Source organism: Saimiri boliviensis, chromosome 20 (assembly GCF_048565385.1).
Source record: "Saimiri boliviensis isolate mSaiBol1 chromosome 20, mSaiBol1.pri, whole genome shotgun sequence".
Taxonomy (NCBI): Eukaryota; Metazoa; Chordata; class Mammalia; order Primates; family Cebidae; genus Saimiri; species Saimiri boliviensis.
Window position 1 is genome coordinate 39,576,906 of NC_133468.1, and position 22,558 is coordinate 39,599,463.

Here is a 22,558-nt window from a genome sequence, read left to right on the forward strand (position 1 = left end):
TCAAACTTAAGCCCACCTTGCAGCAAGAGTGAAACCCACACTGAGAGGGGAGAGGCTGTCACTGTTTTCATTGAAAATGGAAATAATTTTCTAACAATACAGGAAGCACAATAAAAGATATTTCATAAAATGGCTTTTATTATCCATTCTCTAGGCTTCCCTAAACAATATGTTATTAGCCACATGTAATAGGGACTGAAGCTAATTGTTTTCCTTATTTTTCCGGTAAAGAAATGAGTTGTACATGGTGATTTTTTAAAGGACTATTAGGACTATTTAAGGACTATTAGCACTAATAGTATGTGAATCGATTTAGTTGAGAGCAGTGTGGGAGACTTCAAAGGTTATAGAGGGGCCTGGATGTGGTGGCTCTCACTTGTAATCCCAGCACTTTGAGAAGCCAAGGTCAGTGGATCACTTGAAGTCAGGAGTTTGAAACCAACCTGACCAACATGGTGAAACCCCGTCTCTACCAAAAATACAAAAATAAATAAACAAATTAGCCAGCTGTAGTGGCGTGTGCCTGTAATCCAAGCTACTTGGGAGGCTGAGGCAGGAAAATCACTTGAACCAAGAAGGCAGAGGTTGCAGTGAGCAGAGATCTCACCATTACACTCCAGCCTGGATGACAGAGAGAGATTCCCTCTCAAAAAAAAAAAAAAAAAAAAAAAAAAAAAAAAAAAAACATAAAAACTGGGGGCTTTATCTCTTTGTTTTCTTGAGTGGTTGAGATGCCTTCGTGTCTCATTCTACCCCTTGTCATATGACAACCTTTTCTTCTGCTTTCATGCATGAGGGTTATACGGGTGAGGCCTTATGGCCATGGGACATGCCATCTTTCCTTTTGTTGGGAGGAGGGAGGAAATTGGTTAGCCTCAGAGTTCAACATTCACAATCTGGAGGAAGGTAATTGAATCCTGGCAGTAGGTTTCTCCTGTGCTGTTGTCTTGATAATGAGTAAGTCTCATGAGATCTGATGGTTTTATAAAGAGCAGTTCCCCTGCACACACTCTCTTGCCTGCCGCCATGTAAGATGTGCCTTTGCTCCTCCTCTGCCTTCCACCATGATTGTGAGTGCCCCCCAGGTCTCATGTGGAACTGTGAATCCACTAAACCTCTTCGTCTTTGTAAATTACCCAGACTTGGGTATTTCTTCACAGCAGTATGAAAACAAAGGAATACAGTGTCCTGTCTCTTCTTCCTCAGAGCAGACTCCTCCAGAAAGGAATGCTTTCATTAAGAAAAAAGGCAGCCAAAATCCTGTTCCTGTAGAGTCTTGCTTAATTATGTGGTACATCTCCATGTCATTATCAACAAATCAGCCTCCAGTGAAATAACTGACTGCACTTGTGGTTTATGTCATTGAGCCAGGGAGCCAGGGAGGGTGTGTGGGTGTGTGTGTGTGTGGGTGTGTGTGTGTGTGTGTATGTGTGTGTGTGTGAGAAACAGCTTTACTTCTGAGCTTCTGGGGTTATGGAGAGGGATGCCCCTTGCCAGCTGCTGGACCTGGTATCCCAGTGGCCTCTGTATATCCCTTCAGTGTGCTGTGATCTTCAGGAGGGCACCATCCTTGTTTCAGATGGTCTTTCCATTACTCAAGCAGAGTTGCCAGTCTTTCTAGATATATGTCCCTTTGTTGATTTGTTTCTGGAATGGAATTTCATAGGCTTTTAGGCCTATATGGCTTAAAGAAGTGGTAAAAGGAGGCATCTACAAGACCATTGGAGAAGATTTTGGCTGGGTACAGTGGCTCACTCTCTAATTGTAGCATTTTGGGAGGCCCAAGGTGGAAGGCTCGTTTGAGCCCAGGAGTTTGAGACTAGCTTAGGCTACACAGTGGGACTCTGTCTCTGCAAAGGTACAAAAATTAGCCTAGCATGGTGGTGCATCCCTGTAATCCCAGCTACTTAGGAGGCTGAGGGCGGAGGACTGAGGATCGCTTGAGCCTAAGGAGTTTGATGCTGCGGTGAGCTATGATCATGCCATGGCACTCGGCCTGGGTAACAGAGAGAGACTCCATCTTATAGTTAGATAGATGAATAAATATATTACAATACGCATTAAGACATATACGTTTCATTATACCAAATAGTATTTCCTTTTTTCTACTTGGGTTGTGTTACAAAAAGTCCTTTTCTGTTATCACAGCTTGGCATATGCCAGGCCCAGGAGGGCATGAGGTTATGCCAAGCCCCTGGAAGAATTCTAGAGGAGCAAGAACCTCGTTCTGTTTCATGGGTCTTCCGGGAGTGCAAAAGAGGAAGTTCCGCGGGAAAGGAGGTTCCTGGGGAGAGCAGGTTCGGCAGGAAAGGAGGTTCCGAGAGAAAGGAGGTTCCGCGGGGTGGCGGGTTCCGAGCGGAAGTGGGTTCCTCAGGAAAGGAGGTTCTGGGGGAAAGCGGGTTCTGCCGGAAAGGAGGTTCCGGGAAAAAGCGGGTTCCGGGGGAAAGGAAGTTCCGGGGGAAAGCGGGTTCCATTGGAAAGGAGGTCCCGGGGAATGCGGGTTCCGAGGGGAAGTGGGTTCCGGGGGAAGGAAGTTCCGGCGGAAAGCGTGTTCCGAGGAAAAGGGGGTCCCGTTGGAAACGAGGTTCCGAGGGAAAGCAGGTCTGGGGAAAAGGGGGTTCCGAGGGAAAGAGGGTTCCGAGGAAAAGGGGGTTCCGGAGGAAAGGGTTCCAGGGGAAGGAGGCTCCGATGGAAAGCGGGTTCCGCGGGAAAGGAGGTTCCGGGGGAAGGCCGGTTCCGAGCGGAAGCGGGTTCCGGGGGAAAGCAGACAAAAGGAGGTTCCGGATAAAAGGAGGTTCCGAGGGGAAGGAGACTCCGAGAGAAAGCGGGTTCCGGGGGAAGGAGATTTCGAGGGGAAGCGGGTTCCGGGGGAAAGCAGGTTCCGGATAAAAGGGGATTCCGGGGGAAAGCGGGTTCAGAGGAAAGAGTGTTCCGGGGGAAGGCGGGTTCCGGATAAAAAAGGGGTTCCGGGGGAAAGCGAGTTTCGTTGGAAAGGAGGTTCCGAGGGGAAGGAGGCTCCGAGGGAAAGCGGGTTCCGGGGGAAGGAGATTCCGAGGGGAAGCGAGTTCCGGGGGAAAGCGGGTTCCGAGGGGAAGCGGGTTCCGGGGGAAAGGAGGTTCCGGGGAAAAGCGGGTTCCTGGGGAAAGGGGGTTCCGGGGGAAGGAGATTCCGAGGGGAAGCGGGTTCCGGGGGAAGGAGATTCCGAGGGGAAGCGGGTTCCGGGGGAAGGAGGCTCCGCGGGGCCGCAGGTTCGGACAGAAAGTAGATTGACTCTGCAAAAGCATCCGGAGAAAGCGCGTGACTTTCTCAACTGTATTCTGACCCTGCTCAAGAGTAGCTGTGTTTCCGCCTAAAACCGCGTCCTGCTTGTCTCTGAACGCGCAGAGGCCGCCATGCTTGGAAGAGAAGGGTTGGAATGTGCTCTGCACCACGTAAGTGCCAGCGAGGTGAGCCCTGCCCCGGTTTGACACTGAAAACAACAGTGGGGGCCAGTGTTCTGTTTTTAAAATGAAACAGAGCAAAACCACTTCGTTTCTAATTATAAAAGTCAACAGGTTCGTTGTAAAGGCATGGAAAAAAATTTAAAGCAGGTAATAAAAATATCCCACAACCTTACAACCTAGGAATAACGACTGGTAGCTTGTTTAACATATAACCTTTTATTGTGCTGTATATAAATAAATAATGGGTCAGGCATATCGCTATGATTTGTTTGGCCTTATAATTAGCATTATAGCATGAAGTTTTTATGATAGCGTTATATATATATATATATATATATATGTATTTGAGATGGAATCTTGCTCTGTTGAGCAGTGTGTGATCTTGGCTTACGGCAACCTCTGCCTCCCAGGTTCAAGGGATCCTCCTGCCTCAGCCTCCCAGGTAGCTGAGACTACAGGCCCATGCCACAATGCCCACCTAACTTTTTTGCAGTTTTAATATAGGTAGGGTTTTGCCATATTGGCCAGGCCAATCTTGAACTCCTGACTTCACGTGATCCGCCTACTTCAGCCTCCCAAAGTGCTCAAATTACAGGCATAAGCCACTGTGCCCAAGATGTTTTAATAGCTACATTCATTTTATCATGGGACTGTGCCAAAGTATACTTAATTATATCCCAATTAGTAGAAATTTAGAAGCTTTAAAATTTTTCATTATGATCAATATGATTTAAGTTCTTGTACAAAAACATTTTTTTAAAATCTCTGATTTTTTAATTTTCTTGTCTGGCTTTTTGTAAGATTTTACCTTTGTGTTTAAATTTCCCATTATGATGTATCTAAGGATAGATTTCTTTTTATTTGTTCTGCTTGAGGTTTGTTGAGCTTTGAATATATGGGTTCATTTTTTTCCTCAATTATGGGGCATTTTCATTCATTATATCTTGTAATACTGCTTGTGCCCTGTTTATCCTCTGGGATTTCACAAACCTGTGTCGGACCTTATCATTGTATTCTTTATGTTGCCTACCTTCTTTCATGTATTCTTCATCTGTTTTCCCCGTCTGTGCTTCATTCTGCATGGTGTCTTATGCCTTAGCCTCTAGTTCATTAATGCTCTCTTTAGCTGTGTCTAATCTGCTGGTAAACTATCCATTGAGTTCTTCATTTTAGTGACTGAACTTTCTGATTTTAGATTTTTCTCTTTTTTTTTTTTTTCAAACGTGTTGTGCCACTTTCTGAAATTTTCAGTTTCGTGTCAAAAATTTTAAGCTTTCTTTTTTATTTTCTTAAGTACAGTAAACATAGATGTTTTGTGATAAGTCGAATCGTTCCAGTATCTGGAAGTTTTTTGCCTCTCTTTTTGTTGTCTGTGATTTTCACACAAGTCTGACTTTTGGCCTCTTGACGCCTAACGCTTTTCAATTGTCTTTGATTATGTGTTAGAGATGTTCGCTGCTGCATTTGAAAACGTTGTGTATAACCTCGGCAACATAACGGGATCCGTCTCTTTAAAAAAATACAGAAAGAAATTGGCCAGCTATGTGGCAGAGACCTGTACGCGCAGCTACGTGGACGGCTAGTGCAGGAGGAGCACTGGAGCCTGGGAGGTGGAGGCTGCAGGAAGCTGTGATCACACCACTGCACTCCAGCCTGGGGGGCAGAATGAGACCCCGTTTCAGAGAGAGAGAGCGAGAGAAAGCAAAAGTTATTTATCCGGTTAATTTGTAACCTAGGATGGTGTTACCTGCCTCTAGTGAGATTTTTTCCTTCTGCCAGGAGCACAGGAGCGCTCACAGCCTCTAATTCCCTTAATGGAAATGCAAGATAGGAGGTTTTCTGGGTCGCCCAGAGGAACGAAGTGAGCTTGCTGTCTGGGAGAGAGGTCAGCTTGATTTCCAGCTAACTGGATTTTTTTTTCCCCCTTTTTTAGACAGGGTCTTGCTTTTGAGGCAGAGGCTCACTGTGTCACCCAGGCTGGAGTGCAGTGGTGCGATCTCATCTCACCGCAACCTCCACTTCCTGGGTTCCAGTGATTCTCCGCCTCTCAAGTATCAGGGACTACAGGCCCATGCCACCACACCCAGCTAATATATGTATTTTTAGTAGATGGGGTTTCACCATGTTGGCCCGGCTGATCTCAAACTCCTGACCTCAGGTGGTCTGCCCACCTCCGCCTCCCAAAGTGCTGGGATTGCACGAGTGAGTCACTGTGCCCAGCCCCCCAGGTTTGTATTTTAGCCAGAAATGAAGGGTGGTTTACCAGGTTGCCCATTATTAATGGGCAACTGAAATCCAATTCTTGGTTTTCTGGCCTTTTGAGGTGGCTAGAAGTGGAACCCAGCCTCTCAGTCCTGCTTTGTGGACTGGAGCATACCTCAGGTTAGAAGGAAACCCAGTAGCTGGGCATTGTTTTTTCTGTTCCAGTCTCAGCCAGAGTTCAACCTAATGATTTTCATTGTGTTCATCTTCAGTGGTTTTGTTAACATCAAAAAGTTTCATGCAGGCTGCTGTGGTGACACATGCCTGTAATCCTAACACTTTAGGAGTTCAAGGTGGGTGGATTGCCTGAGCTCAGAAATTCAAGACCACCCTGGGCAACGTAGCAAGACTTCATCTCTCAAAAAGAAAAAAAAACAAAAAACAAAAAAAAAAAACACAAATTGGCTGGGTGTAGTGGTATTAGTGGTATGTGCCTGTAGTCCCAGCTACTTAGGGGCAGAGGCAGGATTGCTTGGTCCCAGGTGGTTAAGGCTAGTACGCTATGTTTGCACTTCGACCTGGGTAACTGAGCAAGGCCTTGTCTCTTTAAAATATATATATATATATATATATATATGTATTATCCAGCTTTTTTTTCAGCAATAGAGTTGGTCCAAATTACATCATCTGACATTCTCAGAGGAAGAAGTCATTATTATCCTTTAAATTCCTAAGAGTAGAATTTCTAGGTCTAAGACATGTATATTTTTAAGACTTATGAGACAGATTGCCAAATTACTTTCCAGAAAAGTTGTTTTTCATATTGAATCATTGTGTTTTTTTCCCTTCCTAAGTATCTGTTGGTGTCTCAGAGTTCTGTTCATTCTTCTATAGTAATTTAAAACCTGTAACACAATTTAAATTTTAGTTGCCAAGTCAGATGTAAGAAAGGGTGACTTTATTTTTCCAAATTTGAATTCAGCTTGCTCTCCAGTCCTCGTGTTCACTGATGATGGAAAAGAAAACTAATCTTTTTGTTTCATGGTAACTCAGTTTCTTCCAATTGAAAACTCCATCTCTTTCAGGACAATTGCTCCATTAAATCGAAATTTCGACAGGCTGTTATTTGTAAGGGCTGCTCTTCCCTCTTGAAAGTTCTCCCTCTCCGGGCTTTCCTCTTAAATAGTGCCTGGGAGCAAGGGGAGTGGGCGCTGCCTCAGGGCACTGGGAGGGGTGTGGGGGCCGCTGCCTGTCTTCTGGGACCTTTCTGGCTTCTGCTGACACCTCCCCATCTTGAGTTCTGTGCCTTCTGTATTCACAGCTGATGTCATTGGCTCTGCTCCTGAACTTCAGGCAAGAGATCCACACAGTGGGTGCCCTCCTGTCCCCTGACTCCCTTTGTGAGCCAACCTGTCTAGTCCTTTGCCTTCTGATATGGTCTGGTTCTGTCCCCACTCAAATCTCATCTTGAATTGTGGCTCCGGCATGTCATGGGAGGGACCCAGTCGGAGGTAACCAAACCCTGGGGATGGGTTTTTCTCATGCTATTCTCATAGTGAATAAATCTTGTGAGATCTGATGGGTATGTAAAGGCAGTTCCCCTGCACACACTCTTGCCTGTCACCCTGTAAGACGTGACTTTGTTTCTCCTTTGCCTTTTGCTGTGATTGTGAGGCTTCCAGAGCCATGTGGACTGTGAGTCCATTAAACATCTTTCCTTTATGGATTACCCAGCCTTGGGGTATATCTGCATTAGCAGCGTGAGAACTGACTAATACACCTCCCCTTCTTCTGGGTACTTAGGGACTTCGGGATTTCCTACCGGCCAGGAGCTGGCTGTGGGCATTTAGAGCATTATTTCAGGTCCCCTCTCTGCCTAAACATCACTCCACCCCTCCTGTCCCGGTGCCTACAGCACGCTGCAAGACAGTTGCCTCCCGCCAGAGTGCTAGGTGGGAAGCAAAACATCCATCTCTTTGCCTCCCCATCCTCAAACCCCTTTGCAGATTTCTCTGCCCACTCCCTGAATGACAACCTGAGCAGCAGGGTGAGACAGAAACTCCCCCAGGAGACACCTTCCCTTATGTCTGTCTCTTCTCTCTCCAGACTTATTCCGTAGCTCAGGGAGAATTAGCTTCTGGGCAAGAGACCCACACAGTGGGCGCCTCCTGTCCCTCGACTCGCTTTGTGAGCCAACCTGTCTGTTTGCCTCCTGATACTGACTGGTTCTGTCCCCCCAAATCTCATCTTGAATTGTAGCTCCCACTTGTCATGGGAGGGACCCAGTGGGAGGTAACTGAATCCTGGGGACGGGTTTTTCCTGTGCTGTTCTCATGATAGTAGCCAAATCTCATGAGAGCTGATGGATTTATAAAGAGAAGTAGGGTTCTGCATTGCTCTAAAAGAGTATCAGAGGCTCGGTAATTTATAAAGAAAAGCGGTTTGATTGGCTTATGGTTCTGAGATTGTACAAGAAGCATGGCACCAACATCTGCTTGGCTGCTGGTGGAGGCTTCAGAGATCTTTAATCGTAGGGGAAGGGGGCGGGGAACCAGCATTCCAGGGTGAGAGAGCGAGTGAGAGAGACAGGGGAGGTCCTGGCAGAGAACGCTGAGCTCATTCCCTGGGGAGGGCACCAAACCATTCATGAGGGATTCACCCTCATGGCCAGACTCAGGCCCCGCCTCCAACTCTGGTGATCACATTCCGTCGTGAGATTTGGAAGCGATGGACATCCAAATGACATCAGCCTTTTTGTGCTTTGCAACTTTCCCACATGTCAGTACTTCTCAACCCTGGTTGTGTTTTACAATCAAATACGGACGTACACCAATCAAACCAGTGGCTGGGAATGCACCTGAACACAGGTGATGTTTAAATACTCCCCAGGTGATCCTTAGGTGAGCCAGTAGTGAGCGCCCGCAGCTTCGTCTTACTGAACTCGTCACCATGGGGAGGACGCCAGACCGTTCGTGAGGAATCCCCGCTCAGGACCCAGTCCCATCCCATCAGGCCCCACCTCTAACACGGTTGATCACATTCCATCATGAGAGTTGGAAGAGACAAATATCCAAATTATATCCGCCTTTTTTGGCGTTGGGACTCTCCCGCATGTCGTGATTCTCAACCCTGGTTGTGCTTTAGAATCAAATATGGATGTGGACCAATCAAATCAGTGTCTGGGAGTGCGCCTGCACGCATGTGATTTTTCAGGGTTCCCAGGTGGTCCTGAGGTGAGCCAGCAGCCAGCCCCGTCCTCTGGCTTCGCCCGTCTGCTGGCCTTAACATCTAAAGGGAGGCTTTTGGAATTTAGCGAGTGCTTTCCTGTTTCTGCTGCACGGCTCATGTCCTTGAAATCCGGGCTTAGAGACAATCGCTGCAGCCGTCAGCTTCAGGAGTCTGTTTTACAGTCACAACCGAAAACTGCCATCTTTGCTTTTCCTTCTGTCTCGTCTCTGACCGTCTTCCCCCAGATCAAGGCCACAACTGCCTCTGGATGAAACGGCAAATCCAGCAGAGAAAAAGCCCATTCATAGGTTTCAAAATAAATGATTATACTCTTTTATTTGACTGCTTTCTTACCACTATTTTGCTGCTAGGGTAGCCCTTAAATACGCAGGGCCATCAGAAAGCTGTCTTCTTATCTGAGTCTCATTTGGTCCCGAGAACAATTGCTGTCATGTGACCGTCCTTGGGTGAACATGGCAGGCCAATCAATGCTGAGAAGTGTTTTGAAAATCAGATTTGTGGAGCTCATTCTATTTGCTGAAGTGGTGTTAGGAGACGTGGTTAAGGAGACCAAGTCACTCAGGAGAGAAATGTGTCTTGGGTCTGAGTGGTCACGTGACTTTATTTCTCTTGTAAAAGATCTTTTAGACGCTGCAGCTGCTTCCTGTGATTCTGTCCACAGTGGGATGAAAGAGCTTGGGGCTGAATTTGTGGCCCACTTTTGTTAAAGATATAGTATGTCAGTGCCTGCATTTTGTCTGCTAAACTTATCCTTGGCATCATCTTTCAGTGTTTTTTGAGACAGAGTCTTTCTTCATCATCCAGGTTGGAGAGCAATGGCGTGATCTCGGCTCACTGCAGCCTCTGCCTCCCAGGTTCAAGTGATTCTCCTGCCTCAGTCCCCTGAGGAGCTGGGATTACAGGCATACACGAGGACAGGGTTTCCCCATGTTGGCCAGGCTGGTCTTGAACTCCTGACCTCAGGTAATCCACCCGCCTTGGCCTCCTAAGGTGCTGGGATTACAGGCTGAGCCACTGCGCCTGGCCCCCTTGACATCATCTTATTTTGTTCTTTGTCTTCTAATTCCCAATTATTTACTTTTATTTTTAATCTTTCTTAAGAGATTCTTGCTCTTTGGCCCAGGTTGGAGACTCCTAAGCTCAAGCGACCCTTCCTCCTCATCGATTACAGGTGCACATCACCACACCCAGCTATTTTTCTTTTTTTTTTTTTTTTTTTTTTTTTTGAGACGGAGTTTCGCTCTTGTTACCCAGGCTGGAGTGCAATGGCGCGATCTCGGCTCACCGCAACCTCCGCCTCCTGGGTTCAGGCAATTCTCCTGCCTCAGCCTCCTGAGTGGCTGGAATTACAGGCACACGCCACCATGCCCAGCTAATTTTTTTTTTTTTGTATTTTTTTTTAGTAGAGACGGGTTTTCACCATGTTGACCGGGATGGTCTCGATCTCTCGACCTCGTGATCCACCCGCCTCGGCCTCCCAAAGTGCTGGGATTACAGGCTTGAGCCACCGCGCCGGCTATTTTTTTTTTTTAACTTTTGTGGAGATGGGAGTCTCTCCATTTTGCCCTGGCTGGTCTAAAACTCCTGGCCTCAAGCCATCCCTCTACCTCGCCCTCCCAGAGCTCTGGGGTTACAGGCATGAACCACCACATCTGGTCACAATTACTTCCTTTTCATTTTATTTTCTCCCATAGTGCCTGCATTGATATAGGATGTCCTAAAACATTCTCAGAAAAACTTCTCCATCATGCGAAAATCTCAGTACTCTTCCTTTCTTTACAGAACACAGTGATGTTGCTGCCTAATTTATCATCCTAAAATGTACAGCCTAAAGCTTTTTATCAGAGTTGTTCTTGCGTCAGCCCTGGAAGCTGGAGAGGGATTTTTGCCCTCCTTTTACAGATGAAAAGGAGGCTGATCAGTCTTTCAAATCTTTCTCTCCACCTGAGTCCCCATTCATTCTTTCAAAGTCACCTTCCTAGCTGGGTGCAGTGGCTCACACCTGTGATCCCAGCACTTTGAGAGGCTGAAGCAGGCAGATCACCTGAGGTCAGGAGTTCAAGACCAGCCTGGACAGCATGGGGAAACCCTGTCTCTCATAAAAAATATTAGCCACTCGGGAGGCTGAGGCAGGAGAATGACTTGAACATAGGAGATGGAGGTTGCAGTGAGCCGAGATCACACCACTGCACTCCAGCCTGGGCCACAGAGCGAGACTCTGTCTCAAAAACAATACCAAACAAAACCAAACGGAACAAAAGCAAAGTCACGTTTTTGTCAGGCCCTCCCAGTCCACAGAGACTGCACTCCCCTCCGTGGCTTCATCTTCTCACACAGAGGCTGATGGAATTTCTCTCTGATGGCTGGATAGTTAACATTTTAGCCCAAATCAAGGATACTATGTGGATACTTATAAACAGAGTGCAAAATCTGATTTCTACAAGTATCTTATGGACAAAATCCAAAATTTTGGATATTAATGAGTGCTTTTTTATGAGCATCTGGGTCTCCTAGTGAGAATATTTGAATTTGCATGTGTGTAGGTAACACGTTGCTTTGTTTAGATTCAAAGTTCCCATCACCATCATCATCAAATCAGTTGTAAGAGTTCATCTGTAGAAAAAAAAAAATCCTTACTTCTCTGGCCAGACAAAAACAGGAAGTGAAGTTTGCTAATCATGCCTGTTCTAGAACTTTCTCTGTTTCTTTCCCCAAACATTCACTCAATGTCTCATCTCACAAGATAGCCAACCAGACACCTTAAAATACATATACACAGTATATATATATATATATATATATATATATATATATATATATATATAATGTGTCCATGGCTGACAACGGCTTAATGTGTTACCAGTTCTTAAGAAATAGTGCGTTTACAAAAACGCTCTTCCAAGGCTTACTTGCATATCAGTCTCTCAAAGCTTCAAGGAAATATGATTTAAAAATGTAAAAGTATTATCCTGAGAAAATTGCTTATAGGGAACATTTTACTGGGGAGTTTGGATGTGGGTCTTTGTTTTAATAAAACAAGCCCAGACAGAAATCAGTCAGCCAAGGAAATGCGCTCTGAGACTGGCAACTTCAGTCCCCACTGGCATTTTTTCTGCATCTGTGAAAAATCACACCCCAGAGAGATGAGGCTTCCTTTATCCTCCAAAAGGAAAGGCTCATAATTCCTTGACAGTTCACTTCCCAATCTGAAGGAAGTCACTGTTTCGGCATGAATTATCTTTTCAGTGACAAAGGTGAGAGTGCCACTTCCACTTAAAGGCAAAGCCCTGGCCTTTTCTGTGAGCGGACGCAGTCTTTGATTGTTTTAAAAGGCAGCCGGCTTGTCCTTTTGGTATTTATATGTATAGCAGAGGCAATTGGAACTCTGGGCATTAAATTACCGCACTGTGCCAGTTGAGAATTCTATTCAAGCCAGCCAACTCCTTCCTCAAAATTATATTTTTAGTGTTTAGCAGCTGCAAGTTCCCAGAAATCTTCAAAGTGGGATCACTTATTTCACCCAGTGCAAGAGCCCCTGGCTGCTGCTGGCGTGAGATGATCTGGTCTGGGAGGCAGCTGGTACCTGAGGGTCAGAGGCCCCTGGGTTGCCCCTCGCTCTGTACTTACTTGCCTGTGTTTACCCTCGGTCGGTTTCCTGAACCTCTGAGCCTCAGTTGGAAAATCGGGCTAGTCATATCTACCAAACAGAGCTGCCGTGAGGATTAGACATAGTCATGAATCCAGCCGGGCGCCGTGGCTGCTGACTGTAATCCTAGCACTTTGATTGACTGAGGTGGGCGAATCATGAGGTCAGGACTTGGAGACCAGCCTGGCCAACATGATGAAACCCCATCTCTACAAAAATGCAAAAATTCACCTGTCGTGGTTGCAGGCACCTATAATCCCAGCTTCTCAGGAGGCTGAGGCAGGGGAATCCCTTGAACACGGAAGGTGGAGGTTGCAGTGCAGTGAGCTGAGATGGCACCACTGGGTGAAAGAGTGAAACTCTGTCAAGGGAGGAAGGAAGGAAGGAATCAATTTTGAATCAGCCAGGCACAGTGGAGGGAGGGAGGGAAGAGAAGGAAACAAAATAAGGACGGAAGAAAGAAAGGGAGGGAGGGAGGAAGGAGGGAGGGGGGAGGAGGGAGGGAGGGAAGGGAGGAGGGAGGGGGGAGGGGGGAGGGAGGGAGGGAGGGGGGAGGGAGGGAGGAGGGAGGGAGGAGGGAAGGAGGGGAGGGAGGAGGGAGGGAGGGGGGAGGGAGGAGGGAGGGAGGAGGGAGGGATTATGAATCAGCCAGGCACAGTGGCTCACACCTGTAATCCCAGCACTCTAGGAGGCCATGGTGTAAGAATTGCTTGAGGCCAGATATCAGAGACCAGCCTGGGCAACAGAGAGGGACCCTGTTTCTACCAAAAGCAAAAAGTTAGTAGGGGGGTGTGTGCCTATAGTCCCAGCTATTTGAGAGACTGAAGTGTGGGAATTGCTTGAGCTGGGCGATCGAGGCTGCAGTGAGCCAAGATTGCAGGTTTTTCTTTCTGTCTTGCGTATTAAAAATAAATGCATTTTAAAAATTAAAATTAAAAAAGAAATAATCTCGAGTTGTCCTATGGTGGCACCAGATGCGCTGAGATGCCTCGTGAAGGCTCCCTCCAGCCCGAGGTATGTGCTCCTGCCTCATTCTCCCTCTCCTCCCCTTCCAATCACACCTTGAGGGTTGGATCTGCAGACATTCATATAAGAACAACTCCAGGGGTGACAACGGGCTTTTTGCACATGGGCCCTCGGAATGGAGGGTGCTTCGCAGCAGCTGGAGCAGAGCTAAGACCAAGAACGTGGCAGCTCTTTGAGTCTGAGGTCAGAGAAAAGCGGCAAGTCCCGGCAGGCTGGCTGGAATCAGGAAGTAGAAATAGAGTCAGCCCCGATCCCTGAGTCAGGAACTGCTGTCACGATGGAATTTGGAGACATGACTGCCAGGGAACAGAGACCCGGGGGTGGCCGGGGCCTACAAGAACGTCCGGGGGTGAAGGTGTCAGGAGAAAGCAGCAGTCAGACACCACCAGCCCTTGTGCCCACCAGGTGACCGAGACGGCCAGCCGCACGGCGACAGGCAGGCAGCCAGGTGGGAGAATGTCACCAACAGGGGAGTGAGGGGCAGGTGGAAGACCCTGGCCCGAGGGCACTGCCTTCTGGTATCTTCTGGAGATAGACACTCTCCTAATTTACAGGCTGTGGTCAGCAGATATTCTGTTTTATTTTGCCTTGTTTTGTTTTTGAGATGGGCTCTCGCTCTGTTGCCGAGGCTGGTGTGCGGTGGTATGACCATAGCTCACTACAGCCTCCAACTCCCAGGCTCAACTGATCCTCCAGCCTCAGCCTCCCGAGTAGCTGGGACTACCAGTGTGCACCACCATACCTGGATATTTTTTTAAATTTTATTTTTGGTAGAAACACATGGTCTCACTGTGTCGCCCGGTTTGTTCTCAAACTCCTGGACCCAAGCAATCCTCTAGCCTTGGGCTCTCAGAGCACTAGGATTACAGGTGTGCACCACTGCACCCGGCTCACTGACTTCTGGCTCCATCTTTTCTCTCTTCCCATACCTACAGCCTCACTGACTGACGTACACCACAGGGACACCACGCCTTCAACCAGAAGTCATTATTATGACATCATAATAGATAGTGAAATAATTCTACAACTCACCATTCTGTAGAATCCGTGGAAGCCCTGAGCTTGTTTTCCTGCCACCAGAGGCTCTAATCTGAGGTGACAGGTAACAGTGACAGATCATCAGGCATTAGCGTCTGCTGAGGAGCAGGAAACCTAGATCCTGCGTGCACTGCTCACGATAGGGTCTAACACTGCCAGGGATCTGAGAGGAGGTCCCAGATGGGAGCGGCGGTGGCTTCCTGTTGGAGGACAGCCTCTCCCCGGGCAGAGGACGAGGACGGCCCCCGTTTACCAATGAGGAGAGGGTGGCAGCCCCAGCTGTTAGCTTAGGTGGTAGCGCAAGCGATGGGGACCCTCGTCTGTCAGCACAGATGAAGCTTCACTCCGTCGCCCGCTGCTCACCTCTGCCTGTGCAGCCTGCTTCCCTGCAGGCCACTAACAGGTGCTGGCCTGAGGTCTGGGGGCTGAGGACTCCTGGTGCAGAGTAGCCGAAGGTTCTATTGGGTTGATGGCTGGCAGGGAATTGAGAGAGGCAGAGATACCAAGGAGGAACTCGTGCTTGATTCAGAAAGGAATAGTGAGCCATTGAAGGATTTAGAGGAGGGGCAGCATGTGGAATGCAGACGAGCCCTTTGTGGCCTATGGAAGGAGAGCACAGTGAGCCTGAGAAAGCTGCAGATACCTCTGGCTGCCGCCCTCCCCTCACTGTCTATCCCTCCGCTCTTCCGTCGTTCCGTCGAAACTGTTGTGTGTTGCATATATTTGTGTAACGGCAACAATAAGTGATTATTTTTAATTTCCGTTCTTCTCTGCTGTAATGGAGCTATTAGGCTTTGGCAGATCCCTTAATATGATTATCATTTTTGAATGATTTTGAAATGAAATGTTTGCACTCATGGTGTTGATCGCAGTTGAGTTTGAAGGATGAGGCTGGAGACTCACGTTCGGGGATCTCGTCAGCCCCCGAGTGGCATTGAATGCAGTTTGCATGGCTGGGTAGGGGGTGGTGACGCCTTGGAGGGGAAGCAGGGGCCGTGCTTTGCTCCCGGCTGACCTGCTGCCCATGAGGCAGGTCCAGTTGCGATGGGTGGTGGCTTCCTGTCGCAGGACTGCTTCTCCCCGGGCAGAGGACGAGGACAGCCCTCATTTATCAGTCCAGGCAGGTAGCTCCCGAATGCAGAGCAGCTGCCTGCTGAGCTCACCAGCAACACTGGCTGGCCTGCCCGTGGCCAGAGGTGTCTTTTCTTTTTTTTATTTAAAAAAAAAAAATTTTTTTTTGAGACAGGGTCTCAGTCTGTCACCCAGGCTGCAGTGCAGTGATGTAGTCGTAGCTCACTGAAGCCTCAACCTCCCTGGCCCAAGTGATGCTCCCAACTTAGACTCCCAAGTAGCTGGGACTTTAGGCACCTGCTACACACCTGGCTAATTTTTTACCTTTGGTAGAGACAGGGTCTCGCTATGTTGCCCAGGCTGGTTTCAAACCCCTAAGCTCAAGCAATCCTCCCACCTCAGCCTCTTAAAGTGCTGGGATTACAGGCTTGAGCCACCAAAGCTGGCTATTTGTTTATTTAGTGTAGTGACGGGGATTTTGTTATTTTTGGCTGTTGCGCTAGCTCCTGAACTCAAGCGGTCCTCCCTTATTGGTCTTCCAGAGGGTGAGGGTTACAGGCCTGAGCCACCCAGCCAGGCTGCTGTGTCCTTTCCCTATTTAATGTCCCTCACGATGATCACCAGCCAGGCAGCAGCCACCTGCTCGGGGTCTGGCCAGCTCCCAGCACTGTGGGGAGGGCTTGGTGTTTGCAGAATGGTGGCTTTCTGCTTCTGCTTCCAGGGAAGGTCACCTGTGGGGGCCAGCTCCAGCCTCTCCCTTCCAACCTCTGTCAGGCTCTGTGAGCAGAGTTCAACTGTGACGTTTAGGGCAGTTTTCTTTCTTTCTTTTTTTTTTTTTTTTTTTTTTTTTGAGACAGAGTCTCACTCTGTCACGTAGGCTGGAGTGCAGTGGCGTGATCTTGGCTCACTGCAACCTCCTCCTCCCAGGTTCAAGTGAGTTTCCTGCCTCAGCCTCCTGAGTAGCTGGCGTTACAGGCGCACACCACCACGCCCTCTAAATTTTGTATTTTCAGTAGAGATGGGGTTTCGCCATGTTGGTCAGGCTGGTCTCTAACTCCTGACCTCAAGTGATCCGCCTGCCTCGGCCTCCCAAAGTGCTGGGATTATAGGTGTGAACCATGACACCCGGCCAGTTAGGGTGATTTTCCTGTGATACCAACAGCGACCACCATCACACGTTCATTCCGCACCCCGCTGCACCAGGCTGCCCTCGTGCCCCTTCGTCTGTGGGTTTTTCTGGGGCCGCCTGGGACACAGGTGGAGATCTGGGTTCCCACCGCCTCCTGTGCCTCTCGTGCTGGCCTGTCCTGGCGTGGTTTGAACCAAGACATACCAAAAGGAGACCTCACCACTTTGTTGTGAGAAACCCCAGGACTCTGGTAGAGAACCGGGTCACGTGCTCAGCAGAGCTGCGTCCAGCAGAGAGGGGACCCCAGGCAAGTCATGCTGTGGCGCCTTCTCTCCTCACCACCCACCGCTGCAGACAGCATCCAGATAAAACCCAGCCACATTAAAATAACTGGGTTTTTTTTCTAACTTATCATAATTTCTTGATGTGCTCACAAATTCTCTCTAGAAAATGGAGCTAGCACCAAGGACCTCTCCCTATCCCCTACTTCTGGGCTGATGCCAGCGTACCCAGGGACACGTGTCACTAACGTATCTTCATAACTTGGGTGGACCCTGACTCCGGCTCTCCCAGAAGAAATCTTCCCTGTAGGAGCTTCCTCCTGTGACTGCAAGATAAAACTTGCTTTCTTTTCTTGGCTGGGCACGGTGGCTCACACCTGTAATCCCAGGACTTTGGGAGGCTGAAGCAGGCAGATCACTTGAGGTCAAGAGTTTGAGACCAGCCTTGCCAACATGGTGAAACCTGTCTCTACTAAAAATACAAAAATTAACAGGGCACAGTGGTGGGTGCCTGTAATCCCAGCTACTCGGGAGGCTGAGGCAGGAGGATTGCTGGAACCGGGAAGTGGAGGTTGCAGTGAGCCAAGATGGCACCATTGCACTCCAGCGTAAGTGACAGAGCGAGACTCCATCTCAAAAATAATAATAATAATAATAATAATAATCAGACTGCCTAACAGGGAAAGACGTTACCCAAAGGGCAACTGAGAGGCGGAGTTAGCGTCACTCATCATTACCATTTGGTTGCAAAGAACAGAAACTTATCTAACACTGTTGATGTGGAGAACGACCGATTGCAAAGACACAGACGTCCCTCCTCTGACTTCCGGGCAGAGAGCAGAGCCAGGGCTCTCAGCAGGTGGAACGCTAGGATTCCCAGGTGGCCAGTCCCCCCGCCCATGCCCATGTGGTCTCACTTTTCCATTGCACATCTGCCTCTTCCTTCTGCTCAGTCATCCACTTGCACGGAACCCCTCAGGAAGTGCTCCTAATGGGGGCCTGAGCCCTGGATATGTATGAACCTATTGAGTTCTAGCTCCCAGAACTGTCTTCATTTCCAAAGCCAACCCTTCAGAAGAAACCGAATTTCAACCTTCAGAGGAGACATAATTTGTCCTGGCTTGGGATCAGTGCCCATTTTCTGGTTTGGTTAACTGAAGCCAGGGAATGGGCTCATTCGATGCTTTTCCAGACTAGAGGTCAGGCTGGTTCTCTAAGAGGGGCCAAGAGCTGGGAGGAAATGACGGACATTAGAAGCCATGCTTTTCCCAGGCTGGACGCAGTGGTCCATGCCCGTAACCCCAGCACTTTGGGAGGTCAAGGCAGGCGGATCACCAGGTCAAGAGTTTGAGACCAGCCTGAACAACATGGTGAAACCCTTCCTCTGCTAAAAATACAAAAATTAGCTAGGCGTGGTGGTGCGCACCTCTGTAATCCCAGCTCCTCAGGAGGCTGAGGCAGGAGAGTCACTTGAACCCGGGAAGTAGAGGTTGCAGTGAGCCGAGGTCACGCCACTGCACCCCAGCCTGGCGACAAGGTGAGACTCCCTTTATCAAAAAAACCAAACAAACAGAAGGGTGCCCCGCAGTAAGAGGGTGAAGGCACATCACTTATCGAGCTCCTGCTCTCTACCCTGGACCCACTGTGGGTTTTCTCTCATTCAGTCCACACCACAATCCCCTCTGGAGATTTCCCTGGGACCCAGAGTGCTGCATGGACTGACACAGTCACAGCCTTCAGTGGCAGCACCAGCGTTGACCCTGCACGTTGGACGCTGGCACCACCACTGAAGGTGGATGAAGAGGCTCATCCGCTGCCACACCACGTGGGTTCCCCGTGGTTTTTCGTGGAATCAGAAACCTGAATGTCAAAGTCAAAGTCAAGTTAGAAGGCAGAACCAGCAGATGAGAGTCTGGGAGTACAGGCCACGCTTCGGCTCCAAAGAGTTCCACCTAATGGCTTCCTGGTGGCCCCAGTAGAGCTTCAATGGGCCTCCTGCGTCGGGTGTCTCTTTGGCCCAGGGAAGCATCTGGACAGTGTTTATGGCCTTTGGCAGTGTGGGCGTTTGCCAGTTCCTCCAGGAAGCCTTCTCTAAAGCGTGCGGTAAAGCATAAGGGCTGAAAGCAAGGGCTTTGAAGCCAGGCAGGTGCCGGGTTCTGTTCTGTGATGGGGCAGGTCACTTACTCTCCGCGCTCCTCAGTTGTTCGGTGAGATGGTTCTGGCTCTTTCAGTGGGTTGTGCAGGTGCATCCGCAAGAAGCGCATGGAAAGTGCTTTGCACCTTGTGCTTGAGACAGGAAATTGCGCATAAATGGTAGCAGTGACAAGAACAATAACTATATTATTATTATAGTCACTCTTAGTTGCTTGGATGACAGATCACAGAGGTATGTCTTCTGTCTCCCCACCTACTGCAGCACCAGCAAAATGCCTTAGGCATATTTATCTCCATATGTACCCAGTGTTTAGCTCCAAATTACCTGTGAGAACATGCGGTCTTTGGTTTTCCAATCCTGTGTTAACTGGCTTAGGAGAGCGGCCTCCAGCTGCATCCATGCTGCAGCAAAGGGCACGATTTGGTAGATGCTGAGAAAATATTTACTCAATGAATGTATTATATAAGGGTGCCTATAAAGTCTGGAAACAGGCCAGGCATGGTGGCTCACGCCTGTAATCTCAGCACTTTTGGAGGCTGAGGTGGGTGGATCATGAGTTCAGGAGTTCAAGACCAGCCTGGCCAAGATGACGAAACCTCTTCTCTACTTAAAATACAACAACAGCAACAACAAAATAGCTGGGCACGGTGGCAGGTGCCTGTAATCCCAGCTACTCAGGAGGCTGAGACAGGAGAATCACTTGAAGCCGGGTGGCAGAGGTTGCAGTGAGCCAAGATTGCGCCACTGCACTCCAGCCTGGGCGAGGAGTGAGGCTCCGTCACAAAAAAAAAAAGCGTCTGGAAACAGAGGCAAAAGATACAATAAATTGTCTGTTGATACTGTACTACAATGCACAATGTAATACAATACGACACAACAATACGATACAATTTGTAGTATTTATCAGTGTAGTCATTTATAACGCATGGTCCTGTGTGTCATACAACATCATACAACATTGCAATGAACGTGGTGGGATAATGCAGCATTCCTGTCAATCCCTGCACGTATGTCTGTGAGTGGTGGTGTCTCGTGTGATTTTCCTAAGAATTTTGGATACAAGAGGTCCGTGTGCAGATTTGTTACGTGGATATATTGAGTGATGCTGAAGTTTGGGCGTCCGTTGATCCCGTCACCCAAATTGTGAACACAGCACCCAACAGGTAGCTTTTCAAGTCCCCCCTCTCCCTTCCTGCCTGCTTTTTGAGTTTCTGTCTATTGTCACCATCTTTCTGCCTGTGTGTACCCAGTGTTTAACGCCCACTTACAACTGAGAACATACGGTATTTGACTTGCATTAATTTGCTTGTTAGCCCGGCCAGAAGCTGCATGATGCCATTCCGTTTGGTGGGTTTTGTGTGTGTGTGTGTTTTTTTTTTAAGACAGAGTCTCACTTTGTTGCCCAGGCTGGAGTGCAGTGGCACAATCTCAGCTCACAGCAACCTCCGCCTCCTGGGTTCAAGCAGTTCTCTGCCTCAGCCTCCCGAGTAGCTGGGATTAGCCTGGCTGACTTTTGTGTTAGTGGAGACGGGGTTTTTTTAATGGAGACTGTTTTTTAGTGGAGACGGGGTCTCACCCTCTTGGTCAGGCCGGTCTTGGTGATCCACCCACCTGTGGTCCACCCACCTCGGCCTCCCAAAGTGCTAGTATTACAGGCGTGTCTACTAAAAATATAAAAATTAGCCAGGCGTGGTGACACAAAGCCTGGACGACAGAGCGAGACTCCATCTTAAAACAAACAAACAAACAAAAAGAAACACGCAGAAACACTCCAGAGGCTGAGGCAGGAGAATCGCTTGAACCTGGGAGGCGGAGGTTGTAGGGAGCCAAGATCGTGCCATGGCACGTCAGCCTGGGCGTCAGCAGCCTTCCGGAGAGAGGAGGCGTGGGAACTGAGGGAGGGACTTGATTTGCTTGGCTGGAGCCTGGTCCATGCCAGAACGGTGCCTGCGGCAGGGCTTCTGGTGCTGACCCCTCACTGAGCTTCTCTTCTTTATCCCTCCCACAGGACCCCAGCCATGATAGGCTGCTCGTTCGTGGTCAACAGGAAGTTCTTCGGTGAAATTGGTCTTCTGGATCCTGGCATGGACGTGTACGGAGGGGAAAACATTGAACTTGGAATCAAGGTTTGTGACATGGTGTCCCTTCCTCTTGGCGTGTCCATGTGTGTGCGCAGAGCTGCGTGGTCATCCGTGGGGTGTATTTAAAGCTTCTTACAGGCCGGGCACGGTGGCTCATGCCTGTAATCCCAGCACTTTCGGAGGCTGAGGCACCTGATCACCTGAGGTCAGGAGTTCGAGATCAGCCTGGCCAACATGATGAAACCCTGTCTCTACCAAAAATATCAAAAATTAGCTGGGCATAGTGGTGGGCGCCTGTAGTCCCCGCTACTCAGGAGGCTAAAACAGGAGAATCGCTTGAACTTGGGAGGCGGAGGTTGCAGTGAGCCGAGATCGCGCCATTACACTCCAACCTGGGCAACGAGAGTGAAACTCCGTCTCAAAAAAACCCAAAAAACAAAAGCTTCTTACAGCTGATGAATGGCATTTACTCTGCCCTGTCCGTGGGGGATGTGGGAGCTGTGTTGTTACCGCCCCCTCTAAACGTTGACTGTATGTTTCATGCCGTGGCAACCCACGCTGGGCATTAGCTGGAGAAAAAACTCACTCCCATTCAGTTTTGTTCTCTCTCTAAATTTTTCTTAAATGATCTCCTTAAATTAATATTTCCAGGCCAGGCACAGTGGCGTATGCCTGTAATCCCAACACTTTGGGAGGCCAAGGTGGTGGGATCACTTAAGGCCAGGCTTTCAAGACAAGCCTGGGCAACAGAGCAAGACCCCATCTCTACAAAAACTAAAAAATTAGCCAAGCATGGTGGTGCATGTCTGTGTCCCAGGTACTCGGGAGACTGAGGTAAGAGGGTTGCTTGAGCCCAGGAGTTCAAGGCTGTAGTGCTCTATGATCGCACTGCCCTCCAGCCTGGGCAACAGAGCAAGAGAGACTCCGTCTCTCTCACAAAGGCATTTGTGGGTTGTGTTTTTAACAGCTTTATTGAGATGTTACTGACATTTAAAGATTTTGGTGACTCACACCAGTGATTTGGGAAGCCAAGTCAGGAGGATCACATGAGCCCAGGAGTTCAAAACCAAGCTGGGCAAAATAGTGAGATACTCTCTCTACAAAGAATAAAAAATTAGTTCACATTTATAATAACAGTGGCTTGGGAAGCCAAGTCAGGAGAATTGCTTGAGCCCAGGAGTTCAAAACCAGCCTGAGTGACATAACAAGACTCCCATCTCTACAAAAGACAAAAAAT

General features: G+C 48.6%; 1 protein-coding gene across 2 annotated transcripts in view; it reads left to right on the top strand.

The window, feature by feature from the left end:
• Positions 1 to 22,558, top strand: part of GALNT17 (polypeptide N-acetylgalactosaminyltransferase 17) — a 531,829-nt gene that overhangs the window by 383,865 nt on the left and 125,406 nt on the right. For both annotated transcript variants that reach the window (XM_074390325.1, XM_003934099.4), the window contains one exon: positions 21,249 to 21,366. In XM_074390325.1, coding sequence (XP_074246426.1) covers positions 21,249 to 21,366 — 118 coding nt within the window. The remainder of the gene's footprint in view (positions 1 to 21,248; positions 21,367 to 22,558) is intronic.